Below are 22251 nucleotides of genomic sequence, written 5' to 3'. Positions count from 1 at the left end.
GCGATACGCTTTACAACCGATTTACAATCCGCGTACCTGTTATATGCACGAAGTTCAAACCCCTACAGCAGTGTGGAGTTAAGCGGGAAGTCAAAAAAGTCTAGACTTTGCAAAGGCCAAGCTTGCTTGAGGCTGCAAACGGTCCCTAACAGAGTTGATATAAATTATGAGATGGATACAACAACTGAATCCTATTTCTTTCATCATTTGTTGGCGACTAACTCTTTACGTTATATGCACAATTAATAGATGCAATTTTAAACAGAACATTGTGTAACATAACAGACTATCATCGAAATCCTTTGTTAGTTATCATATATATAATTTTGGAAATAATAAACCTGTCGTCATAGTTATTCCTCCAGATAAAAACGATATCACAATGATAATGCATTTAATTTTATTAAGCAACCATTACAATAAAAATGGAAAACCGTTCATTCTATTTCAGTAATCAGGTAGGTCAGCTACAATAAACATGGCTCGTGACGTGAAGGGAAAAATTGTGGTTATAACGGGAGCAGCCGACGGTTTGGGACTGGCTATTGCCAAAAGCTTCCTACAGAAAGGCGCCAAACTAGTAATAGGCCTCGATGTCAATGAGAAAGCCGGAAAAGAAGCAGAAGTATCTTTGAAATCAGAATATGGAGACGACAGGATTATCTTTTACAAATGCAACGTTCAGACAGATCTGGAAGCTATTTACGACAAAATCGTTGCCGAATACAAAAATGTTGACCTCCTTATCAACAACGCAGGTGTACTTGATGAATTTAACATCAGACGTACAATAGAAGTCAACACCATAGCCCTAATGGAGTGGACCGTAAAGTTTTATGAACACATGAGGATTGACAAAGGTGGTAGAGGTGGAACCATCATAAATGTATCATCAATTTATGGTTACAGAATAGCTCCCTACAGTCCTTATTACCATGCATCTAAATTCGCTGTGATCGGATTCTCGAGATCTCTCGGTCACGAGGACAATTTCAAAAGATCTGGCGTTCGTATAGTTACCCTGTGTCCCGGACTGACTCACACAAATTTGGCTAACCATCCTAAAATAAAGGAAGAAGATATGGTACCGCAGTATAAAGAGTGTTTGTTGGCATATGACTGGCAAGCTCCCGAAGATATTGGTAGAGGAACAGTGGAGATTTTTGAAAAGGGTGAAACTGCTACCGTGTGGCTCGTAGAAGGTGCAAGATCAGCGGAGAAATTGAAGTTTTGATAATTTCCTTCACAACGGAAGTTTTTTATCACTGTCTACTTTTTAACAATTATCAAGGTTGCGTTTTAAATTATTTTGATATTCATTTTAAAATAACTTTCCACTCCGTAAAAAAAATTATAGTATTCTTCTTAATATTTTTGACTCTTTCGGAAAATGTTATTGTAACTAAGTTTTTGGGCTCTATATCTAAAGTAAAGGCCTCTATGATTAAAATTATTTACAGTACATCTATACTAATATTATAAAGAGGTAATGTCGTTAAGTTTGTTTGTAGGGGGTAATCTCTGGAACTACTGAACCGATTTTAAAAATTCTTTCACCAGTAGAAAGCTACATTATTCCTGAGTGACATAGGCATACGGGATCTTTAAATACAGAAATATAGTTACAGTTATTCTAATTACAGAAATGCATAGAATCGCAAAGTAACGGTACTCTAAAGTTGGTAAAGATGGGCGTTATTGGCTATTTCTGGTAACGGTTAATCATCAGTTATTTAGTTTCAATACCAATATTGATAACCGTTGCCGAATATCGGTATCAGAGTTGTGTTTCAACTAATTTAATATGCGCAACGCGCAGCGGTTTCCGTTGTAGTAACTAAGCTAGCTGCCGTATCAATACCGTCTGTATAGCTAGCACGCGCATATTCACTAAAATAAATCCAATTTTACTTTCATGAATATCGTGAAGTAATCACAACCTTAAGTTCATAGCAGCAAAGTTTAATTATAATGATCATTGACATAGGTCAAACTATAATGGACGCCTGCACGAATAGTTTGCCACAATCCAGTTAACCAAAAACATTTCACGAAGATTGATAAACCAAAGAGGACCTTATCTCTATTACTCTAAGGCTAACTGTATTAAAATTGATAGATCAAAGTGTAATGGACAAGTACTTGTACAGTTAAGCCTTAGCGTAATAGAGATAAGGTCGGCTTTGGTTTATCAAGTTCTTAGTTACTAAGCCGGTAGCCAATAACCGCTCCTTCTCAGCTTTCAGTGAAAAAAAAGAAAGAGAAGGCATAATTATTGCGTTTCTAGTTACCAAAAAACCAAACAATGCATTGTCAGTTGCCAGTTGGCAGCGTTGCGTTGTCAGGTGGTTCTTCATAGATGATAGCTGATAACCGTTGTTAGCTACGACAATAACGCTATGGTACGCTATAGGCACGGCAGCGGTTTTCAGTTAAGTTAAGCTATAGCGGACACATGTCTAAAAGTTGGTCAAGCAACTATGGTGCTGACAACCATCGTGTTCAAAATAAACGTTTGATGATGATAATGATCGAGTCGTTTTATTTTGCCGAATATAGGGCTGCAGCAGTAGTTTTCCATACCCGTTATCTTTGACATGAATATCTTCCTCAAAAGGGTCTACTCATTGATCAACCAGGTTTTCTTCGATTCAACACCACTTGTTCAGCGTTTAACTTTTCTCTTCGTAAGATATGCTTGATCTATTACCCAGACATTTTCCCTAAATAGATACTTGTGCGATCAATTTTGTCACCTTAGCATCTTAGGATGGGGTAACTTTAGCAAGGCGATCATAACAAATTTGATTTGATTAGTTGTTTTAGCCGGAAGCCCTATTTTCCGTGACGCAGTTTTACTTACTAGTTCGAAAAATAGCTAGTCGATTCCGTAAAACCTGCACCAATCATTATTACAATCGCAATTGTTGTGATAGGCTGAATTTATAGTATTCTTGTTGCAACAATGAATTGTAGCCAATAGTGAGCGAGCGTTAACCAATCAAGTAATTGCAATCGTGATATTGTAGCTGTCATTCTACCGCAATCGCGCAGCAGGTGCAAAGCAGTGTTTTGTTATCATAACTGATTTAAGTCAATATGTCTTGTTATGTTTATGTTATATTTGTTGTTGAACCAGAAATAAATTTATCTTATCTTATTAATCTTATCTAGGAGTAGGTACCTTAAGTGATAGTGCTCAATGTGCAACCAGCTGCGCGATTGCGGGAGAATGACAGCTACAATGTCACGATCGCAATCATCTCTGATTGGTTAACGCTCGCCTACTATTGGCTACAATGCATTGTTGCAACAAGAATTGCACTAATTCAGCCAATCAGAACAATTGAGATTGTAATAATGATTGATGTAGGTTTTGGACAATCGCTCTACAGGCTTTGGTTATCACAATTTTAAACAAAGTGTAATCGATATTAATGTTAAAGATTATAGTTGAAGGTTGAAGGTACGCGCACTTTTTATCGCTATCTAACTCACGTGCATCTACTTCTGCTACTTCGTAAGAACATAAAGTACCTAGTACTTGTCCTTGACTTCGAAAATGATTACTTACCACATTATCAATAAAAAATGTATCAAGACTTTATAATAATTAAATTATCAGTTATAAGTGATTTCGCAATATTTTTGAATAAGTGCCAAAGTATTTGAAAATATTTTTAGCGTGTATATCACGTAGTAAATTTTTATCTAAATCCTGTTGTTTGTTTATAACTATATTATATTTGGGAACAGTTTGGTAGTTAATATTAACTATCGCAGATAAAAATGACATAGTATATTTGCGTATATTACTTTATCATGCCGTAAAGTTCCGACTAATAACAATTATTATATAAATATGAAAAAACATTTACTCTGTTTCAGTGATCAGTTAAGCAAGCTCCAGTGAAGATGGCTCGTGACGTGAAGGGAAAAGTTGTGGTTATAACGGGAGCAGCCGACGGCTTAGGGCTGGCTATGACAAAAAGCTTTCTACAGAAAGGTGCCAAACTAGTGATAAGCCTCGATGTCAACGAGAAAGCCGGAAAAGAAGCAGAAGCAACTTTGAAATCAGAATATGGGGACGACAGGATTGTCTTTTACAAATGCAACGTTCAGACAGATCTGGAAGCTATATACAACAAAATCGTTGCTGAATACAAAAATGTTGACCTCCTTATCAATAATGCAGGTGTACTTGATGAACTGAACATCAGACGTACAATAGAAGTCAACACCATAGCTGTAATGGAGTGGACCGTGAAGTTTTATGAACACATGAGGATTGATAAAGGTGGAAAAGGTGGAACTGTCATAAATGTGTCATCAATTTATGGTTTCAGAGTCCTTCCCTACATTCCTTATTACCATGCATCTAAATTCGCTGTGATCGGATTCTCAAAATCCCTCGGTCATGAGGACAATTTCAAAAGATCTGGCGTTCGCGTAGTTACCCTGTGTCCAGGATTGACACACACAAATATGGCTAACCATCCAAAAATAAAGGAAGAAGATATGATGCCACAGTGCAAAGAGTGTTTGTTGGCACATGACTGGCAAGAGCCCGAAGATATCGGTAGAGGCACAGTAGAGATTTTCGAAAAGGCTGATACTGCTACCGTATGGCTCGTAGAAGGTACAAGACCAGCCGAAAAATTGAGGTTTTGATAATTTTCTTCACGAGAGGAGATAATATTTTGTAACTTTTACATCTTTCTAAAATTATCAATTTCGGCGTCTAAATTAATTTTGTCATCTGTTTTAGAATTTTTTTTCGCTCCATTATAAAATTAGGCATTATTTATAAATTTTATCAAATGATCTACCTACCTGACTGTTAACTCACCTGTTAATCTTTTTTTTAGGAAAGAGTTTTAAGTTATTCGAATATAAAGGTTAATTTTAAGAGGAAGATAATAAAAGATTTTTTTACTCACTATTTAGCTTTAAATATAAAAATAAATATATTTGGTACGTTGGCTACTTTTTTATTGTTATCTCAACCTGTCGTCACTGGCCAAATACTGTGACAGATCAGAAAGAGGGATTTCAGAGTAACTCCCGAGCGTAGCAAGGCTGTTGCATCTAAAATCCTGAATAAAGTGCGAGGTTTAGGGGCGCCCAAGACTAAGACAGTATTACCCCCAAGTTTAATTCTCTACCTTTCACACCTCGCAAGACAATAAAATCTAATTGACAATCAAATTCGTTAGATCCTGACAACTGCCCCCTAAAAAGATCGTACGTTCCAAATTTCAAGTTTCCTATACATACTCTCTCCCCCCTGACTCGCACTTGACCGTTTTTTTAAATAAAAACATTCCACTTATAATAATAATTCATTCAACTTTATAAATAAAACTTAACAGCAATTATGTCAGTAGGTATAGGTATTGATATGATTGTTTTGTTTCCGATAAAACTCAGATAAAAGTTGCTTTTCGAGAATCGTTGTAAAATACAGCAAGCTATGAAATAATAATGATAAAATTAATTAATCAGTTGCTTACCTAAAGTTGGTTCCAGTGCCAAAATACATCAAAATTACTTTACATGTAATTCAAATCTCCGACCATTATAATATTTTCCTTTACGAACTGCATTTATAAATTAAAAGCGTTTTTTTCATCTTTTAAATATAAAAAAAACCGACCAAGTGCGAGTCAGGCTCGCGCAACTAGGGTTCCGTATTACAGTCGTATTTTTTCGAGCATACGCTATCCATCCATCCATACCAATATTATAAATGCGAAAGTGTGTCTCTCTGTCTGTCTGTTTGCTAGCCTTTCACGGCCCATCCGTTCAACCGATTTTGACGAAATTTGGTATAGCGATAGCTTACATCCCGGGGAATGACATAAGTTTTTTATCCCGGAAAATCAAAGAGTTCCCACGGGATTTTTAAAAACCTAAAATCCACGCGGACGAAGTCGGGGGCATCATCTATTTTTTATATTGCAGACAAGTAGTGCGAGCCTACGTTTTGGAGAGTAGGACATGCAAAATTTTGGCTTTCTAGCGAGTGTTGTTTGTCAGTCTGTCACGGTTAATTTTATATGTATCGACAAAATCGCGTACCGGTCCATCCGAGAAAAGAAGAAAGAAAACTAGTTTATTCATCTTATGCCTAAGCTAAGGCACAAACAAACTTAAAATTAATGGTTAGTAGGTAGTAGTTAGTAGATCATAAAAAATACTTAGTAATTAATTTAATTTAAAATGAGTTCTTGCACCCACTTGGCACAGGATGTAATGGCCCCCATCTTAGCATTAATGCTGCAGGTTTTAAAATAAAACCTGAGCGCTGGTATTCTGCCAGGACCAACAAGAGTGACGTGCAGCTTAACGTCTTCACAAACATCATGTGTGATATTAAGGTATAATAGGTATTGATACGAGCTATCCTTATCCTATCTTTTCCACCAGAGATGTGCCATGCTACGTTGCCACGGATGCTTTGATATCCACCACCAATCATATTCATTGGTGCACATAGCTTAGTATTGGTGGAAACGGTCACATATTTTCGTAGCGTAGATTTCACATCTTCGCAGCATAACTGCATAGCACATCTCTGGTGGAAAGGCACCCTTATATCGTCGTATGTGTAACGCCCATACCATGTCATGTCGTCTCTCCGTATCTATTATAGATCAATAATAATCACTTGTATGGTAATTTTGCTAAACACTTATTGTTGTTTGTTAGGTCTAGCTCTAGCAGCGTTTTATTAGTGCACTAGCTTATGCTCGCGACTTTGTCCGCGTGGACTACACATTTTTCACACCCCTATTTCACCCCCTTAGGAGCAGAATTTTCAAAAATCCTTTCTTAGCGGATGCCTGCCTACGTCATAACTATCTGCATGTAAAATTGCAGCCCGATCCGTCCAGTGGTTTGAGCTGTGCGTTGATAGATCAGTCAGTCAGTCAGTCAGTCACCTTTTCTTTTTATATATATAGATTAAGTAAACGATTGTTAGTAAACATTGGGTCGTTGATAAAAGTAACCACGACTTATTTATCTCCACACAGCGTATATAAAGACTTGGACAGCATCACAGCTGCATTTATAGCCCATTCCCGTTACACTGTAGTCAATCTTGAACCGCGGTTTGATAAGGAAACATGGCTAGAGACTTGAAAAATAAAGTTGTTGTTATCACCGGCGGCGCTGTCGGTATCGGCTTGGAAACCGCCGACAGGTATTTACAAAAAGGTGCCAAAGTTGTCGTTCTACTGGACGTCGCTGAAGCTCAAGGATTAGAAGCAGTGAAGAACCTCTCTACCAAACACGGTGCAAACAAAGCGGTTTTCATGAAATGTGACGTCACAAGGGATCTGGATACCGTATCAACCAAAATAATAGACACATACAAAACTGTCGATGTCCTAATAAATAATGCTGGAATTCTAAACGACCAGCTGTGCAAGAAGACTATTGACATTAACGTTCAAGCTCTGATCGACTGGTCTATGAAGTTTTGGCAACACATGAGGACGGACAAGGGAGGAAAAGGTGGAACCATCATAAACTTGGCATCAATTTATGGGTACAGAGTCGATCAGTACCTCCCGATATACCAGGCTTCGAAGTTCGCCGTGATGGGTTTCACAAAGTCCTTGGGTCACATCTATAACTTCAACAGATCTGGTATAAGAGTAGTGGCGATTTGCCCAGGGTTCACGGAGACCAAACTGACAGCCGACCCTAAGACCTGGGATGACGATAGCATAGCTAACGATTTTGCTGTGTTCGTGAAGAAACAGGCCTGGCAGAAGGTGGACGCGGTCGGTAAGGCTGCCGTGGAAATCTTCGAGAAGGCCAACAGTGGGACAGCCTGGCTGATTGAAGGAGCTAAGCCTATTGTTGAAGTTTGAGGTTATGTGTGTCTGTAAGGGAGTAAAATCTGTTGTATTTTATATTGTTGATATATTTTAATATAAATATTCATTACTTTGATGATGGCTTTTTATTTTGGAAATAATATAAGCTTAATATAAATTTAATTTGACTCAGTCATTTCATTCAGCTATTCAGTATTTTTGAAACATAATTAATTTTCTCTTCATCAATCTAGAAAATTGTAAGAGTTGATGTAGAGTTGTTTATTTCGTGTGTGAAGTAGGTGTTGTAGCCTAATTTGGAACGAGCTTATCTAGAAAATGCCTATGGTTGATACCCGTTGGCAGGTTGTTCCGTATTCATCCTATTAGGTATAATGTTCTTCTGATTGGTCGTACATTTTTTAAAAATATTACCAACTAGCTTATGCTCGCGACTTCGTCCGCGTGGACTACACAAATTTCAAACCCCTATTTCACCCCCTTAGGGGTTGAATTATCAAAAATCCTTTCTTAGCGGATGCCTACGTCATAATAGCTATCTGCATGCCAAATTTCAGCCGGATCCGTCCAGTAGTTTGAGCTGTGCGTTGATAGATCAGTCAGTCATTCAGTCAGTCAGTCAGTCACCTTTTCCTTTTATATATTTAGATTAGATAAAGATGCCAGGAACTCGAAAAAAAAGCCAACAAAGCTTTGAACTTAGGACAATACCGTTACCACCATTCCTCTTAACGAGTGAAACACAAAAACGACGAGAATAGAGTTTATATATAAAATGGGTCAACATTTTCGACCCTCGCTAAGACTCTTAAAAATATTTCAAAAGCGTGAAAATTTGTGTTCGCAATGAAATGACAAGGTAGCTCCGAGCACCTCCGCTTGAAGACTTAAAGGCCGACCTTTGCGAAGGGTAGGTATTTCTGACGTTGCTGCCTCATTAACTCGACGATTGTTGAAAATTTGACGATTGAGTACCTACCTACTACTACTATCGAAGTGTTTCTTGGAAATTATTTTTATTACTAACTAGCTTATGCTCGCGACTTCGTCCGCGTGTTCTACACAAATTTCAAACCCCTATTTCAGCCCTTAGGGGTAAAATATTCAAAAATCCTTTCTTATCGGATGCCTACGTCATAATAGCTATCTGCATGCCGAATTTCAACCCGATCCGTCCAGTAGTTTGAGCTGTGCGTTGATAGATCAGTCAGTCAGTCAGTCACCTTTTCCTTTTATACAGGGTGGAATTTTGTAATGCCACCTGAAGTCTTTCTACAGTATTAAGAGTACTTTGGCTTCAGGTGGCATTACAAAATTCCACTCTGTATATTTAGAGTTTTTTAGAGCCGTAGCCATAGCTTAAAGGCTTATTCATCATGATCAACCCATCGCCAGCTCACTACAGAGCACGGGTCTCCTCTCAGAGTGAGAAGGGTCTACCACGCTGGTCATGTGCGGATTGGTAGACTTCACACACCTTTGAGAACATTATGGAGAACTCTCAGGCATGCAGGTTTCCTCACGATGTTTTTCTTCACTGTTAATGCACGTGATATTCAATTACTTGTAGCGGTTTGGAATTTTGTTCAAGTACCTAGTCCACGCGGACGAAGTCGCGAGCATAAGCTAGTATCGAATCAAGCGACAAAAAAAAAAAAGTTATTACTATGCAGATTGATTCTAGGCATGACCAAATTAAGTACTCAGCCAATTTTGTGTTCAAAAATCACTCTTAGTCTCCTTATAATAAGGAGTTGAATCAAGCGACAAGTGACAATTTGTTACAACCTATGCATACATTCGTTATGCGTTAAAGAATTATGCGCCAAAGTTATCGATACAAAATAAACAAATTCGATTCCAAATCTATATATATAAAATTCAAAGTCCTGACTGACTGACTGACATATATATCAACGCACAGCCTAAACCGCTGGTCCTAGAGACATGAAATTTTGAGGGTGTGTTCTTTGTAAAGAGTAGGTATCCACTAAGAAAGGATTTTTTGAAATTCCTAAGTATGTTAAATGGGGGATGGAAGTTTGTATGAAAGTCCGTCATTTTTGAAGTTACCTTGATGAAAATTGGTATTTAAGCTTTCGGTTATAAATAAATAAATAAGTATTTCACGATTTTTGGAAATTCTACTACCAAGGGGGTTAAATAGGGGATGAAAGTTTGTATGAAAGTCCGTCATTTTTCAAGTTATTTGCATGAAAATTGGAATTTGGGTTTTCGGTAACAAATGAAGAAATATGGATTTCAGGATTTTTGGAAATTGAACCCCCATCTCAATTTTTTAAACTCCACCCGAGCGAAGCCGGGGCGGGTCAGCTAGTTGCATAATACGAATTAAACGCAGGCATATTATCGATAATAATAAATAAAATCCATCATGTTACCTTCACCTTAGGTCCACCTAAGGTCTGGTGCCAGACGCACTAGGTAGGTAGGTATATAAGATTTTTTATTTCTTTATTCAGATACAAGTTAGCCCTTGACTTCAATCTCACCTGGTGGTAAGTGATGATACAGTCTAAGATGGATGCGGGCGAACCTGGAAGGGGTATCGCAGTTTCATCAAACCCATACCCCTTTGGTTTCTTGGCACGGCTCTGCTGGTAGGCTGGTAACTAGGCACGGCCGAAGCCTCCCACCAGTCCAGACCAGAAATTATAAAATTCCAAACCCCTGTCAGGAATCGAATACCAGGGACCTCCACCTCCACCAACAAATTAGGGTGGAACTGTGTACGGACTCCGTCCCCGCCATTCTAGATTGCGACGCAAGTCGGAGCTTATTCCTGCTATTTTTCTCTTAAATAGCAGGAATAGCTATTAAGAGAAACAGAGCAGGGTGACAAGGACCCAATGTTGTCCAGTATTATAGAATACCACGATGACATGGGTCCAAAACTGTTCTGTTCCTTTCAAACAGTCGCGAAATTCGCACAAAGTCTGATAAAACTTAAAAACTAAATTACAAAAAAAATAAAAACCGACTTCGTTACATAAACACTAAAAATTGAAAAATAATTTAATTTATTACCGAATATATTATGTATACAAGAGTTAATATAGTTCCATAATAATACTTTTTGGTGCCGGTGCCAATTAGCTTTAGCTGCGCGAATCGTCTAGACTTCATATTTTTATGGGACTCCACAATGGCACCTCATTGGCTATTATTATGGAACTATATTAACTCTTGTATACATAATATATTCGGTAATAAATTAAATTATTTTTCAATTTTTAGTGTTTATGTAACGAAGTCGGTTTTTATTTTTTTTGTAAAAATTTTTTATTTCACAATTTTTAGTGGCCCCATGGAATTATGCTATGACTGGTTAAAAATCTACTGTTTACTAAGCTATTACACTGATCGCGAGCAATTTACTCTTATCCGTTGAGGAGTTCCAGTATCTATCTTCGAAGATGTTCATCAGATCTTCACCAAATTGAAATGGGACCAACTTTGAAGTATACCCTTTCAAACAAAAAAAGAATTTTCAAAATCGGTCCAGGCTTTTTTGAGTAATCGGGGAACATACATAAAAAAAAAAAAAACAAAAAAAAAAAAAAAAAAAGATTCCGACGAATTGAGAACCTCCTCCTTTTTTTGAAGTCGGTTAAAAAGGTCTCTGACATTATGTCAGGTGAAGAAGCCGCCTAAATAGAATCTGAAAAGATCTATTTAATAAAAAAAAATAGGACCATCAGTGCTTCTCACTGCGCCAGGGAGGTCGTTCTCTTGTAGTACCCTAAGCTTCTGTTCTATACAATGATTCGTCATCATCATGATCAACCCATCGCCGGCTCACTACAGAACACGGGTCTCCTCTCAGAGTGAGAAGGGTTTTGGCCATAGTCTACCACGCTGGCCATGTGCGGATTGGTAGACTTCACACACCTTTGAAAACATTATGGAGAACTTTCAGGCATGCAGGTTTCCTCACGATATTTTCGTTCACCGCTAAAGCAAGTGATATTTAATTAATTAAAACGCACATAACTCCGAAAAGTCAGAGGTGCGTGCCCGGGATCGAACCCCCGACCTCCGATTAGAAGGCGGACGTCCTAACCACTAGGCTATCACAGCTTTTTTAATACAATTATTAGTACAGCGATATATCTTTGCTACACCGTAACCACGTAATGAGGTATGGTAACGGCAGGTGGGGGGGGGGGGGGGGAGGGGGAGGAGGGGGCTAAAAGCTTTGTAACATTAGTTCACATTAACTGTGCTTCAGACTTAGCGGGTGAGAATACAGGGGAAGAAAAACCACCAAGCATCTACTATCTATACTTCTATACTAATAAATAAAATTGAAGTGTCTGTCTGCAATTTCGAAATAACGACCTCATATTAAGCTCATATGGTTAACTGTACCATAACGTTTTTAAATTTTATGTCTGTCTATTTGAACGGGCTATCTTCAGAACGGCTGAACCTATTTTGACGGGACTTTCACAAGCAATTAAGTAGTAACACAGGCTACTCTTTTAACCGACTTTCAAAAAAGGAGTCGTGTTTTTCTACCTATCTTCGAGATTTCTGAACTTTGAGTAATCGATAGAGAAACTTTGCGACATTGTTCCATATAAAATTTAGATTCCAACTCCTAAATCCTGATGCTGTACGGGACCTGATCGCAAAAATTGATGAAAGGTTATGAATTGTTTTTGGAGGTACCTACCAAGTAAAGACTTTTTGAACTCGAGGACCTAACTCCTCAGCCCTGATGATGTAAGGATTTGCATTCTTAAATCGTAGTGATGCCACGGGATTTTTAAAGAATCATGCGTTGTTCCGAATGTTTCTCCGAAATTCGGTACTGAGATTTCTTGCATCTCGGGGACGGGTTACTAAGGATAGGCTACTTTTTGTCCTGGAAAATCAAAAGTTCCCACGGGATTTTTAAAAACCTAAATTCACGCGGGCGAATCTGTGGACATCAGCTATAGTAATTATATGAAACTGGATATTTCTGGATGTAGTATATTCAATAAAACATAACGAAAAATAAGATAATGTAATGTCGCAAAGGTCATATTTATAAGACTTTTGCGTTTACGTAAATATTAACGTATTCCTTAGGTACTTATCGCTAGGTATTATAAACATTTTGCTCTAGCATATACATTTACACACACACATACACACACACACACACACACATGTACTACACGCACATATTTTCTTTAGTTTGTTTTGTATTTACCGAGACGTAGTTTTTACTAATTCGGAAAACAGGTGCACAGTAATGTTTTTGTAATAATTATAACAGCTGATCTATGTCAATAATGTCTTGTTATGTTTATGTATTTATTTTTGTGCGGAATAAATTTTATCTTTTATCTTATCTTATCTTATTTTACAATTCAATTTTATTATATTGCAATTCCATAAACTATGTAAGTACAAGTAAACTATTCGCATTTGGTAAGCGTGGTGGACCATGCCTAAAGCATTTTCATTATGAGAGGTGCTCAGTAGTGAACCGATAATGGCTTGAGAGAACGGTGGTTGAGACGATGACGACGACTAAAGATTTTCAGATTTTTCACCTGAGTAAAGCGCTAGTTACTTACTACAAATATCAAGTAAATACCAATTCTAGTAAGGTCAGGGTCAACTGATAGTAGTAACGAGTCAAGCTGACCTTGTGCTGACGTCCTTGATAACGCTCAAGGTTATACCTACATTGTTACAATCTTGTGATTGCAAATGTTATTACTTAAACACTTATTTTTTGAATTATCTCCTCCGGGATTGAACAGAGACTTTCGTTACTCAATTAAGTACAGCACTCGGCCAAAAGTAATTTACATCGGCCTTTAGAATGACATTTCGGCTTTGTAGAGCGTTGTCTCTGTCATTCATACCTAGGTATATGACGTTTTGTCGGTCTCAACGACAGAGACAGTGCTCTACAAATCTGCTATCTCCTTGTAAAAGTCAATGTACATTACTTTCGGCCGCGCACTGTGATTAAGTCCTTCTTCAAATGACCTATGTCTATCGGTTGATGATGACGATGAAGCTGGATAAAGTGGCAGAATATAATGGAACTTGATGGTTACTGCCGTTCGATAAATCATCAGAATTATTCTCAAGTTACAGCTAAAGAAGTTTCACTTCAGTCAGACTGTCCCTGCTCCGAATTAGCCCCCGTGTGTTGTCACACCGTAAAGCGCCCGTTACACCGAAGTCGCGCTTACACTTTTATTACGCCTGCGTAAGTGTGCCGTGGGATTTTTGCCGTAATTCTAAACTTATACAGCCGAAGACATTAAAACGTTTTATTAATGCTAGATAGGACACATCTAACTATAAAACTAAAATAAAAAAAACCGGCCAAGTGCGACTCAGGCTCACGCAATGAAGGTTCCGTACTACAGTCGTATTTTTTCAACATTTTGCAGGATAATTCAAAAACTATGATACATAAAAATAAATAAAAATCTGTTTTAGAATGCACAGGTAAAGATCTTTCATATGATACCCCACTTGATATAGTCTTACTTAGAAAATTGAAATACTAATTACTAGTTCATGACCACAATTTAATTTTTTTTGTGTGATGTAACCACAAATTTACGGTTTTAAGATTTTTTCCCAAATGTCAGCTATAAGATCTACCTACCTGCGAAATTTCATGATTCTAAGTCGACGGAAAATACCCTGTAGATTTCTTGACAGACCGACAGACAGGCAATAACGTGATCCTATAAGAGTTCCTTTTTTCTTTTGAGGTACGGAACTCTAAAAATGTCCAGCAGTGGACGATTTAAATGAGCACCACAAGCCGCTTTATTATTTAAATATCCGTATAAACAAACCGACATTAGAGATGGCGCTAAGTGGACGGCTTTACTTTGTAACTCTAGGTACAATGAATGTGACAGTTTCATTACCCTTGGCTCCTAAGTTATTTTTGTTCCTGTCTGAATTTTTCTAACTCTTTTTATACTTTTGGTTTTCAGTAACAGGTGGTGTAAAGAGGGTCGCGACTCGACAGAACTATAGTCTATCTCAGTCGCTCTTACAGCACTCCACTACCCATATTATAAATGCAAAAGTGTGTTTGTTTGTTGGTTTGTTGGTATATCTTTATCCGGGATGCAAGTTATCTCTGTACCAAATTTCGTCAAAATCGGTTGAACGGATGGACCGTGAACGGCTAGCAGACAGACAGACGGACAGACTCGCCAACAAACTGGCCCACCAGTTTGGCGAGATAGATATGTAGGAAACTATGTAAAATTATTATGAATAAATAAATTAAAAAAAAAAAAAAGACAGACAGACAGACAGACACACTTTCGCATTTATAATATTAGTATGGATGGATGTTACAGTAAAACTTAAAGCTATCCTTATCTAATTACTGTACAAAACATGTCCGGTTCAAATAGTGCCAAAAATACTGGCTACATTTCTGCGCTGGACAGCTAGGCTGGCCCTTTGCGCAAAAACATGAGACAGTCAGTCCTTCTGTCACCAGATGAGGCTATTAATCGCAGTCCAATGTCTCGTAAATAAATTTTAGCACTAAGACTCCATGGCCCCAGGGCCTCCACGGTAAACGGAACAAAATGACTTCTCGATTGAACTTTATTTCTTAGTTGTATACATTATCTAAATATATAAAAGGAAAAGGTGACTGACTGACTGACTGACTGACTGACTGACTGACTGACTGACTGATCTATCAACGCAAAGCTCAAACTACTGGACGGATCGGGCTGAAATTTGGCATGCAGATAGCTATTATGACGTAGGCATCCGCTAAGAAAGGATTTTTGAAAATTCAACCCCTAAGGGGGTGAAATAGGGGTTTGAAGTTTAGTGTAGTCCACGCGAACGAAGTCGCGAGCATAAGCTAGTAGTGTTATAAAGAAGTTAGTCGATAGCAAGAAACTCTTTATTTTAGTAGCAATTGTCTTAATCGTGCGCGATTCGATTCGCAAAGTTTTGCCAATCATCCGAGTTGGGCCAACTCTACCAAGGGCAGCTACCCTCCAACCGGGTCAGGTGTAGATCAGGAGCGGGCGGAAATTTTAAATAGGTTAATTGATTAACCTATTTAAAAGCTGGACCGATGAACTGAAGAAGGTGGTGGGGAGCGGATGGATGAGGAAGGCGGAGGACCGTGTTTGGTGGTGCGCTCTTGGAAAGGCCTATGTCCAGCAGTGGACGCAAACAGGTTGATCGAGTGGATTGGGTAATTGATTAAACAAACAAGAAGATCTCTATTGCTTTGAAAACAGATCCTTACAGATTTATTTATCCTTTTACTTGTATTATAAGGCTTTGCTACCTGACAAATTTCATCTAGGTCACCCTAATCTATACAGTTATCCTGCTTTGATTCCCTTGTCGGACACAACAGACTGACAGACAACGAAGTAATTCTATAATTGTTCCTTTTTTCTTTAGATATAGTGAACCCTAAAAAAGTTTTTGTGAGAATTTGTTGTGGATTTTTCTCAGAACTGGGCGCGTTTGAAACCCTCTTAGTATTTGGGTATTTTCCTACTTTCAAATTTGATAAATATTATTACTTTATTATAAACTAGGATAAAAATAATGACGTACGCTGAAAAAAATATTAAAATCCAACAAAGACTTACAAAGTTACAGGCATTTTAATTTTGGAGTGGGAGGGTCTTCTATCCTTTTCTCGCAAAACGAAAATTTGTATGAAACCGCACGAAGCTACTATGGTATTAGTAAGGTGTGACGTCAAAATGCTATATATCGCTATCTCTGTCTAATCAAAAATATTTAAATGCTTATACTTAACTTTTTTGTTATTCGGTCGATTTAATTAGTTTTTTCAGTTTACGTCATTATTTTTATCCTAGTTTATAATAAAGTAATAAAAACATTGGAGTCAAATAACCAATTATCTCCACTTTATTACAAATTCAACAACCGACCATCAAAAAGTGTTATTTATTACCTATATTACCTATTTTGAATAAATTAAGTAGGTACTTAAATTTTGAATTTTTTAAAATAATTACAAACTCAACGTTTATCAAGTGACTCCTCAAAATCCGCCACCAGCTCTCCGACTAGGTCCCCCGTCCCTTAATATCCACATTACCGCGGATTTACGCGCTTTCTTTTACTTGTTCGCAGTGATTTAGATACGGCCTTCAGGGTTTATGGGGGAATCGATTTTATGTGTATCTTATACACTGTTCATGTAAGTGTTCCATTTACCAACTGATATACTTTTTTGACGACGCTTAAAAGCGGTGATAGCCTAGTTGTTAAGACGTCCGCCTACTTTTTGGGTTGTCGGGGGTTCGCTCCCGGGCACGCGCCTCTAACTTTTCGGGGCTACCTGCATGCCTGTGAGTTCTCCGTGTTCTCAAAAGTGTCTGAAGTCTGCCAATCCGTATTAGGCCAGCGTGGCAGACTTCAGCCTAAACCATTCTCAGGTCGTCATCAATCTAAAAAATAACTGTCTGACTTAAAACCCAGATGCTTGTGGCGCAAAATTGTCCCAAAAAAGGAAATTGTCTCAGCGTAATGCTGTAGTAGTGTGTGTGGGTACTCTACCTCAGCGCTGTTTTTCAGGCAACTCCTGAAAAAAAATATTTTATTGATCTCCTTATTTTTAATTTGAACGCGTAGGGATATCTACCTACTTCTTTCTACATACTGAACTCTCTCCATCGTCCGCCGAGTGATTCTTAGCAGACTTTTTAGCAGGCAGGGATTATAATTCCGAGGGTAGGCCGCTAATGTTGTAATGACAGTGTATTAATCATGTTGCGTCGCCGTCGCGAACAGGCCGACGTGCGTCACTGGGAACGAGGGTAGTTGATGCGACATCAATGGGAATGACGCAGTTTTGTGATTCAAGTTAATACAGAACATTGAGAAATATTTGGCATACAAAACGGTTGTTGAAATATCAGTCATCAAAATTTACTACTATTTACTAGCTGAACTCTGGAATAATTTATTCAAAGTCAAGTCAAAAGTTTTATTCAAAATCCATTAATCCACTAATACAAAAGTGTGTCTGTCTGCTAGCCTTTCACGGTCCATCCGTTTCCTGCAGAACTAATTGAATAAATTGTAAATGCAACTAAACAAACAACTATAATCCAACCAGGATCTCCGCAAATCTTCCAATTAAACCACTAGTTAGACGTGAGGTTTCAATTCTACTAAGATTCAACATGCAAATCAGTTTTACATTGAGCTAGAATCTTAAGCATATCTACATCTAATCTTTTACTTTATTGAAAAGTTAAGAATCTGAGCATATCAATATTCTGCTTTTTTATTATTACTTATGCTCGCGACTTCGTCCGCGGGGACTACACAAACAAACCCCTGTCCTACCCCTTTAGGGATTGAATTTTCAAAAATCCTTTCTTAGCGGATGCCTACGTCATAATAGCTATCTGCATGCAAAATTTCAGCCCGATTCATCCAGTGGTTTGAGCTATGCGTTGATAGATCAGTTAGTCAATCAGTTTTTCTTTTTAGATACGAATGTGAAGCTGTTCCGCTTTGTCAGAGGAACGGATTGAAAGATTTGCACTATAACCACTGCTGCACTGGATGTACTGCTGAAAGCTGCTACGCTTTGCGGTTAGATGAAGCTGAAATCTGTACTGACCTTTGAATGAGTTGAATGACGCTGAAAGCCACAACACTTTGCGATTACGCCGACATGAAATAGTCATGCACGGCCTTACTTTGAATGTGATAACGAGAGGCAACGCGAGAGCGCGTTGGTTTGCAGAATGGCCGTGTCGGAGAATATAATGCATAAGAACGTATGACGTCATAATCTCCATTAAAGTGATTTGAATAGAACCTAGTCGTAAATTAAAAAGTACAATCCATAGATAATAAACTAGTATTTTCAGTCAATGGTGCTTTCTGTCGACACATTCGTGTACGAGAGACTGACTGCGCCGCATCTGCGCATTGACTGCTAAAAAATAAGAAAAACGACATGGCAGCATCATGGCAGACATTGAAAGTGACCACGTCAAATTAAATCTCTGATATATATATTTAGATTGGTTCCGTAGCTCCAAGTATAGCTGACTTGAATTAGCGAATTTAAAGCAAGTTTAAGTAAGGACAGAAAGTGGAATGGAAACAAGAGATTGGAAAACGCTTATCTTAATGTACCGTGAGCTGACTGAGCTCATCTTCTCGGGCGGCTATCGAACTTCGTAACGCAGAAATAATTGCAGCATATTGGGGACGATCGTGATTTGTGAGTTTGTGAAATTGGTACCTTATGCCCGCGACTTTGTCCGCGTGGACTACACAAATTTCAAACCCCTGTTTTACCCCTTTAGGGATTGAATTTTCTAAAATCCTTTCTTATCGGATGTTTACGTCATAATAGCAATCTGCATGCCGCCATCGATATAAATGACAAGATATGCTCAAGCGAACTTTTTCACGGTTTTGGAACCAAATAAATCAGCGCCACCTCTTAAGGACCAATGAATCGGTGCTATTTTGCTTGATCAATGGCCCAAAACATTCAATGCTTGCACGGCAGTCTTTTTTAAAATTATTTTGAAGTAATTATGGTGAAGCAAAAAACTCACATACGTAAGTAGGGTCGGCAACAAAGCTAGGTTAGCACCCGCCAGTACAAGCGACTATGGACAGGTGCATACCTAGCTTTGTTGCTGACTGTACAATGTACATGAACCCTAAAACATTCCGTCATTGAAAACGACTCTGAAAATGGGAGTCAGAAACTTTACATTATGATTCGTTGTTTCAAACCCCAGTGAGTTCTTTGACGAACAATCGTCAAACCGCAGTTTGTAAATACAACAAACGTTTTCAAACAATCATTTTGAACATTCAAAGTTGCGAATTTAACGTGAAAGTCATCTAGAGAAAAGTCAAAGTACCTACTTACTTAAAAACAAAACCATAATTCATCTAAGACAAAACCTTATAAAGTTGGCAAAGATCTGACCTACAAAGAACGAAGTTTTAATTCAGGATAAGACAGTGCATAGCTATCATCGATATAAATGACAAGATATGGTCAAGCGAACAAAAATTTTCACGGTTTTGGAACCAAATAAATCAGCGCCACCGCCGCCACCTCTTAGATACTAGGTAATGAACGACCCGTTTGAAATCTAGACGTCGCGTCGCTGAGGTTGCATTGGTGCTAAAGCACCACTGAGTCGGTGACATAGGCTATTTTTTATCCCGGAAAATTAAAGAGTTCCAACGGGATTTTTTAAAATGCACGCAGATGAAGTCGCGGGCATCATCTAATAACGAATATTTGTATCTTTAATTATTATTTATCTACTTTGCTAGGTATATTTTCGTCGAGCGTCAATCTCGGTTATTTGCTCGAGCTCACAATGCGCGCTGAATTTGGTATGTATCAGTGAACGAACAGCCCTTCATCGTAAAACAAATCTAAATGTAGCCCCAGTGATAAGCGACGAGCGGGTGGAAAACCAAATTAAAATCCATATTAATACAATAAATGCCTATAACAATTAAATATTAAAACTACAAATAAAAAATATCATCTAAACCATCATAGCGAGACAGGGTGCTGGGAACGCTGGCTGCGTTACCTCGTTGAATGGCCAGACTAATATGCTGACCGAGGTAACTGTCAGCCCTCCAGTCCCTGCTTCGTTGCGATGATTTAGATGATATTTTTGATTTGTAGTTTTAATAATATTTAATTGTTATAGGCTTTTATTTTATTTATAGTATATATAATAAATGCTAAAGTGTGTCCGTCTGTCTGTCTGCTAGCTTTTTATGGCCCAACGTTTTAACCGATTTTGATGATATTCGGTACAGAGTTAGTTTACACCCTGGCAATGGAGATAGGCTACTTTTATCCCGGAAAGTCGAAGAGTTCCCACGGAATTCTTAAATGCCTCTCCGTTCAACCGATTTACATGAAATTTGGCACAGAGGTAGCTTGTGTCACGGAAATTTACACAGGCAGATACAAAGTAGTCTGTGTCATTCAGAATATAATCTATCTTTGATTTTCCGGGATAAAAACTATACCCATGCAAAAAAAATCTGTGGCTCCGTTACGACGTGATTGAAGGACAGCCCAAAAAACTAACAAACAAACACACTTTCGCATTTATGATAGGGGTAGTGATACAAAATCTTACAACTTGTACCACCCCCCAAACCCGTGTCGCTTCCAATGACGCGCGTCAGTCTGCGCCCGACGTGACACAACATGATTAATACGCTGTCACCGCGTTATTCGCGAACTCCCCTCTACATTACAGCCTCGACCACATCCTGCCCATCCCCCATACAAAACCGTCGATCGACTGGCCATTCTCAACTTTATTTAAATGCAGAATCGCTACTCTGTGGTCATAGCTCGCGCCACATTCTACGTAACTCCCATCCAAAAGTATGAATTGACTGGTTGTTTCCAACATGATTTTATATGGAGTGTTTACTCTGTGGCATGGTCTGCAGATAATGGTTTTAGCGTCGGCGTTGCCAGTTGTGTCACTTTATAATGGACATACAATATACATTCATAAATAGAATGTTCGCGAACTCACCACTAATTAATTACAGCTCTGACACATCCTGCCCATCCCCCATACAAGACCGTCGATCGACTGGCCATTCTCAACTTTATTTCATAGCAGAATCGCTACTCTGTGGTCACAGCCCGCGCCACATCCTACCTAACTCCCACCCAAAAGTTTAGATTGACTGGTTGTTTCCAACATGATTTTTATATGGAGTGTCTGTGTCTGCAGATAATGGTTTTGGCGTTGCCAGTTTGACTGGTTGTTTTTAATATGATTTTTAGGGTTCCGTACCTCAAAAGGTAAAAGGAACCCTTATAGCATCACTTTTTTGCCTGTCTGTCTGTCTGCCTGTCCGTCGTGTCTGTCAAGAAAACCTATAGGGTACTTCCCGTTGACCTAGAATCATGAAAATTGGTAGGTACCTTCTGTTGGTCTTATATATTTTATTGTACTGTCATTATGCCTTAGCAATAATTCAGCGAAAGGTCCCTAATCTCGGACAAAAAGGTCAAAGGTTAGGAAAGGTTATGATATACACTGCTATTGTATGTTATTCTCTTATTAGATAAAACGTTTATTTTGTCATAGACATCTCATAAAATCAAAGTAAAACAAGCATAATATCAGGGGGCACGGGAATGTCCCGCCAAGACGAGCCAAACATCACAGAAAAAAAATTAAAATGCTAATAAACAAAATATTAGTATTTTCAATTTTCAAAGTTAGATAACTATACCAAGTGGGGTATCATATTATATGAAAAGGCTTTACCTGTACCTACATTTTAAAACAGTTTTTATGCATAACAGTTTTTGATTTATCGTGCAAAAAAT

The 22251-nt window shown here is 38.2% G+C and overlaps 3 protein-coding genes across 4 annotated transcripts in view; all 3 read left to right on the top strand.

Moving 5' to 3' along the window:
- The first annotated feature begins 478 nt into the window (after positions 1-478).
- Positions 479-22251, top strand: part of LOC117987489 (15-hydroxyprostaglandin dehydrogenase [NAD(+)]-like) — a 385473-nt gene continuing 363700 nt past the window's right edge. Inside the window, exon 1 of one of the 2 annotated variants that reach the window (XR_011237462.1) lies at positions 479-1591. Coding sequence is in view for 1 of the 2 variants with exons in the window: in XM_069502605.1 (XP_069358706.1) it covers positions 479-1234 (756 nt within the window). In the remaining variant the exon portion in view is untranslated. Of the gene's footprint in view, positions 2648-22251 lie in introns of those variants that run through there. The other variant, XM_069502605.1, reaches the window with a different exon arrangement.
- Positions 3445-4982, top strand: LOC138403163 (15-hydroxyprostaglandin dehydrogenase [NAD(+)]-like). The gene is made up of 2 exons (XM_069502606.1): positions 3445-3466; positions 3889-4982. Exon 2 carries the CDS (start codon positions 3916-3918, stop codon positions 4669-4671), a length of 756 nt encoding a protein of 251 aa, XP_069358707.1. The 5' UTR covers positions 3445-3466; positions 3889-3915; the 3' UTR covers positions 4672-4982.
- Positions 7063-7952, top strand: LOC117987490 (15-hydroxyprostaglandin dehydrogenase [NAD(+)]-like). The gene has a single exon (XM_034974515.2). The coding sequence runs from the start codon at positions 7131-7133 to the stop codon at positions 7881-7883; it is 753 nt and encodes a 250-aa protein (XP_034830406.1). The 5' UTR covers positions 7063-7130; the 3' UTR covers positions 7884-7952.

Source organism: Maniola hyperantus, chromosome 13 (assembly GCF_902806685.2).
Source record: "Maniola hyperantus chromosome 13, iAphHyp1.2, whole genome shotgun sequence".
NCBI classification, from domain to species: domain Eukaryota; kingdom Metazoa; phylum Arthropoda; class Insecta; order Lepidoptera; family Nymphalidae; genus Maniola; species Maniola hyperantus.
The sequence above is the reverse complement of the archived record's forward strand: the minus strand, read 5'-3'. Positions and strand labels throughout refer to the sequence as shown.

What these genes read in the sequence shown, in the direction of transcription:
- LOC138403163 (XM_069502606.1), top strand. Translation starts at nt 3,916, where the DNA reads ATGGCTCGTGACGTGAAGGGAAAAGTTGTGGTTATAACGGGAGCAGCC.
- LOC117987490 (XM_034974515.2), top strand. Translation starts at nt 7,131, where the DNA reads ATGGCTAGAGACTTGAAAAATAAAGTTGTTGTTATCACCGGCGGCGCT.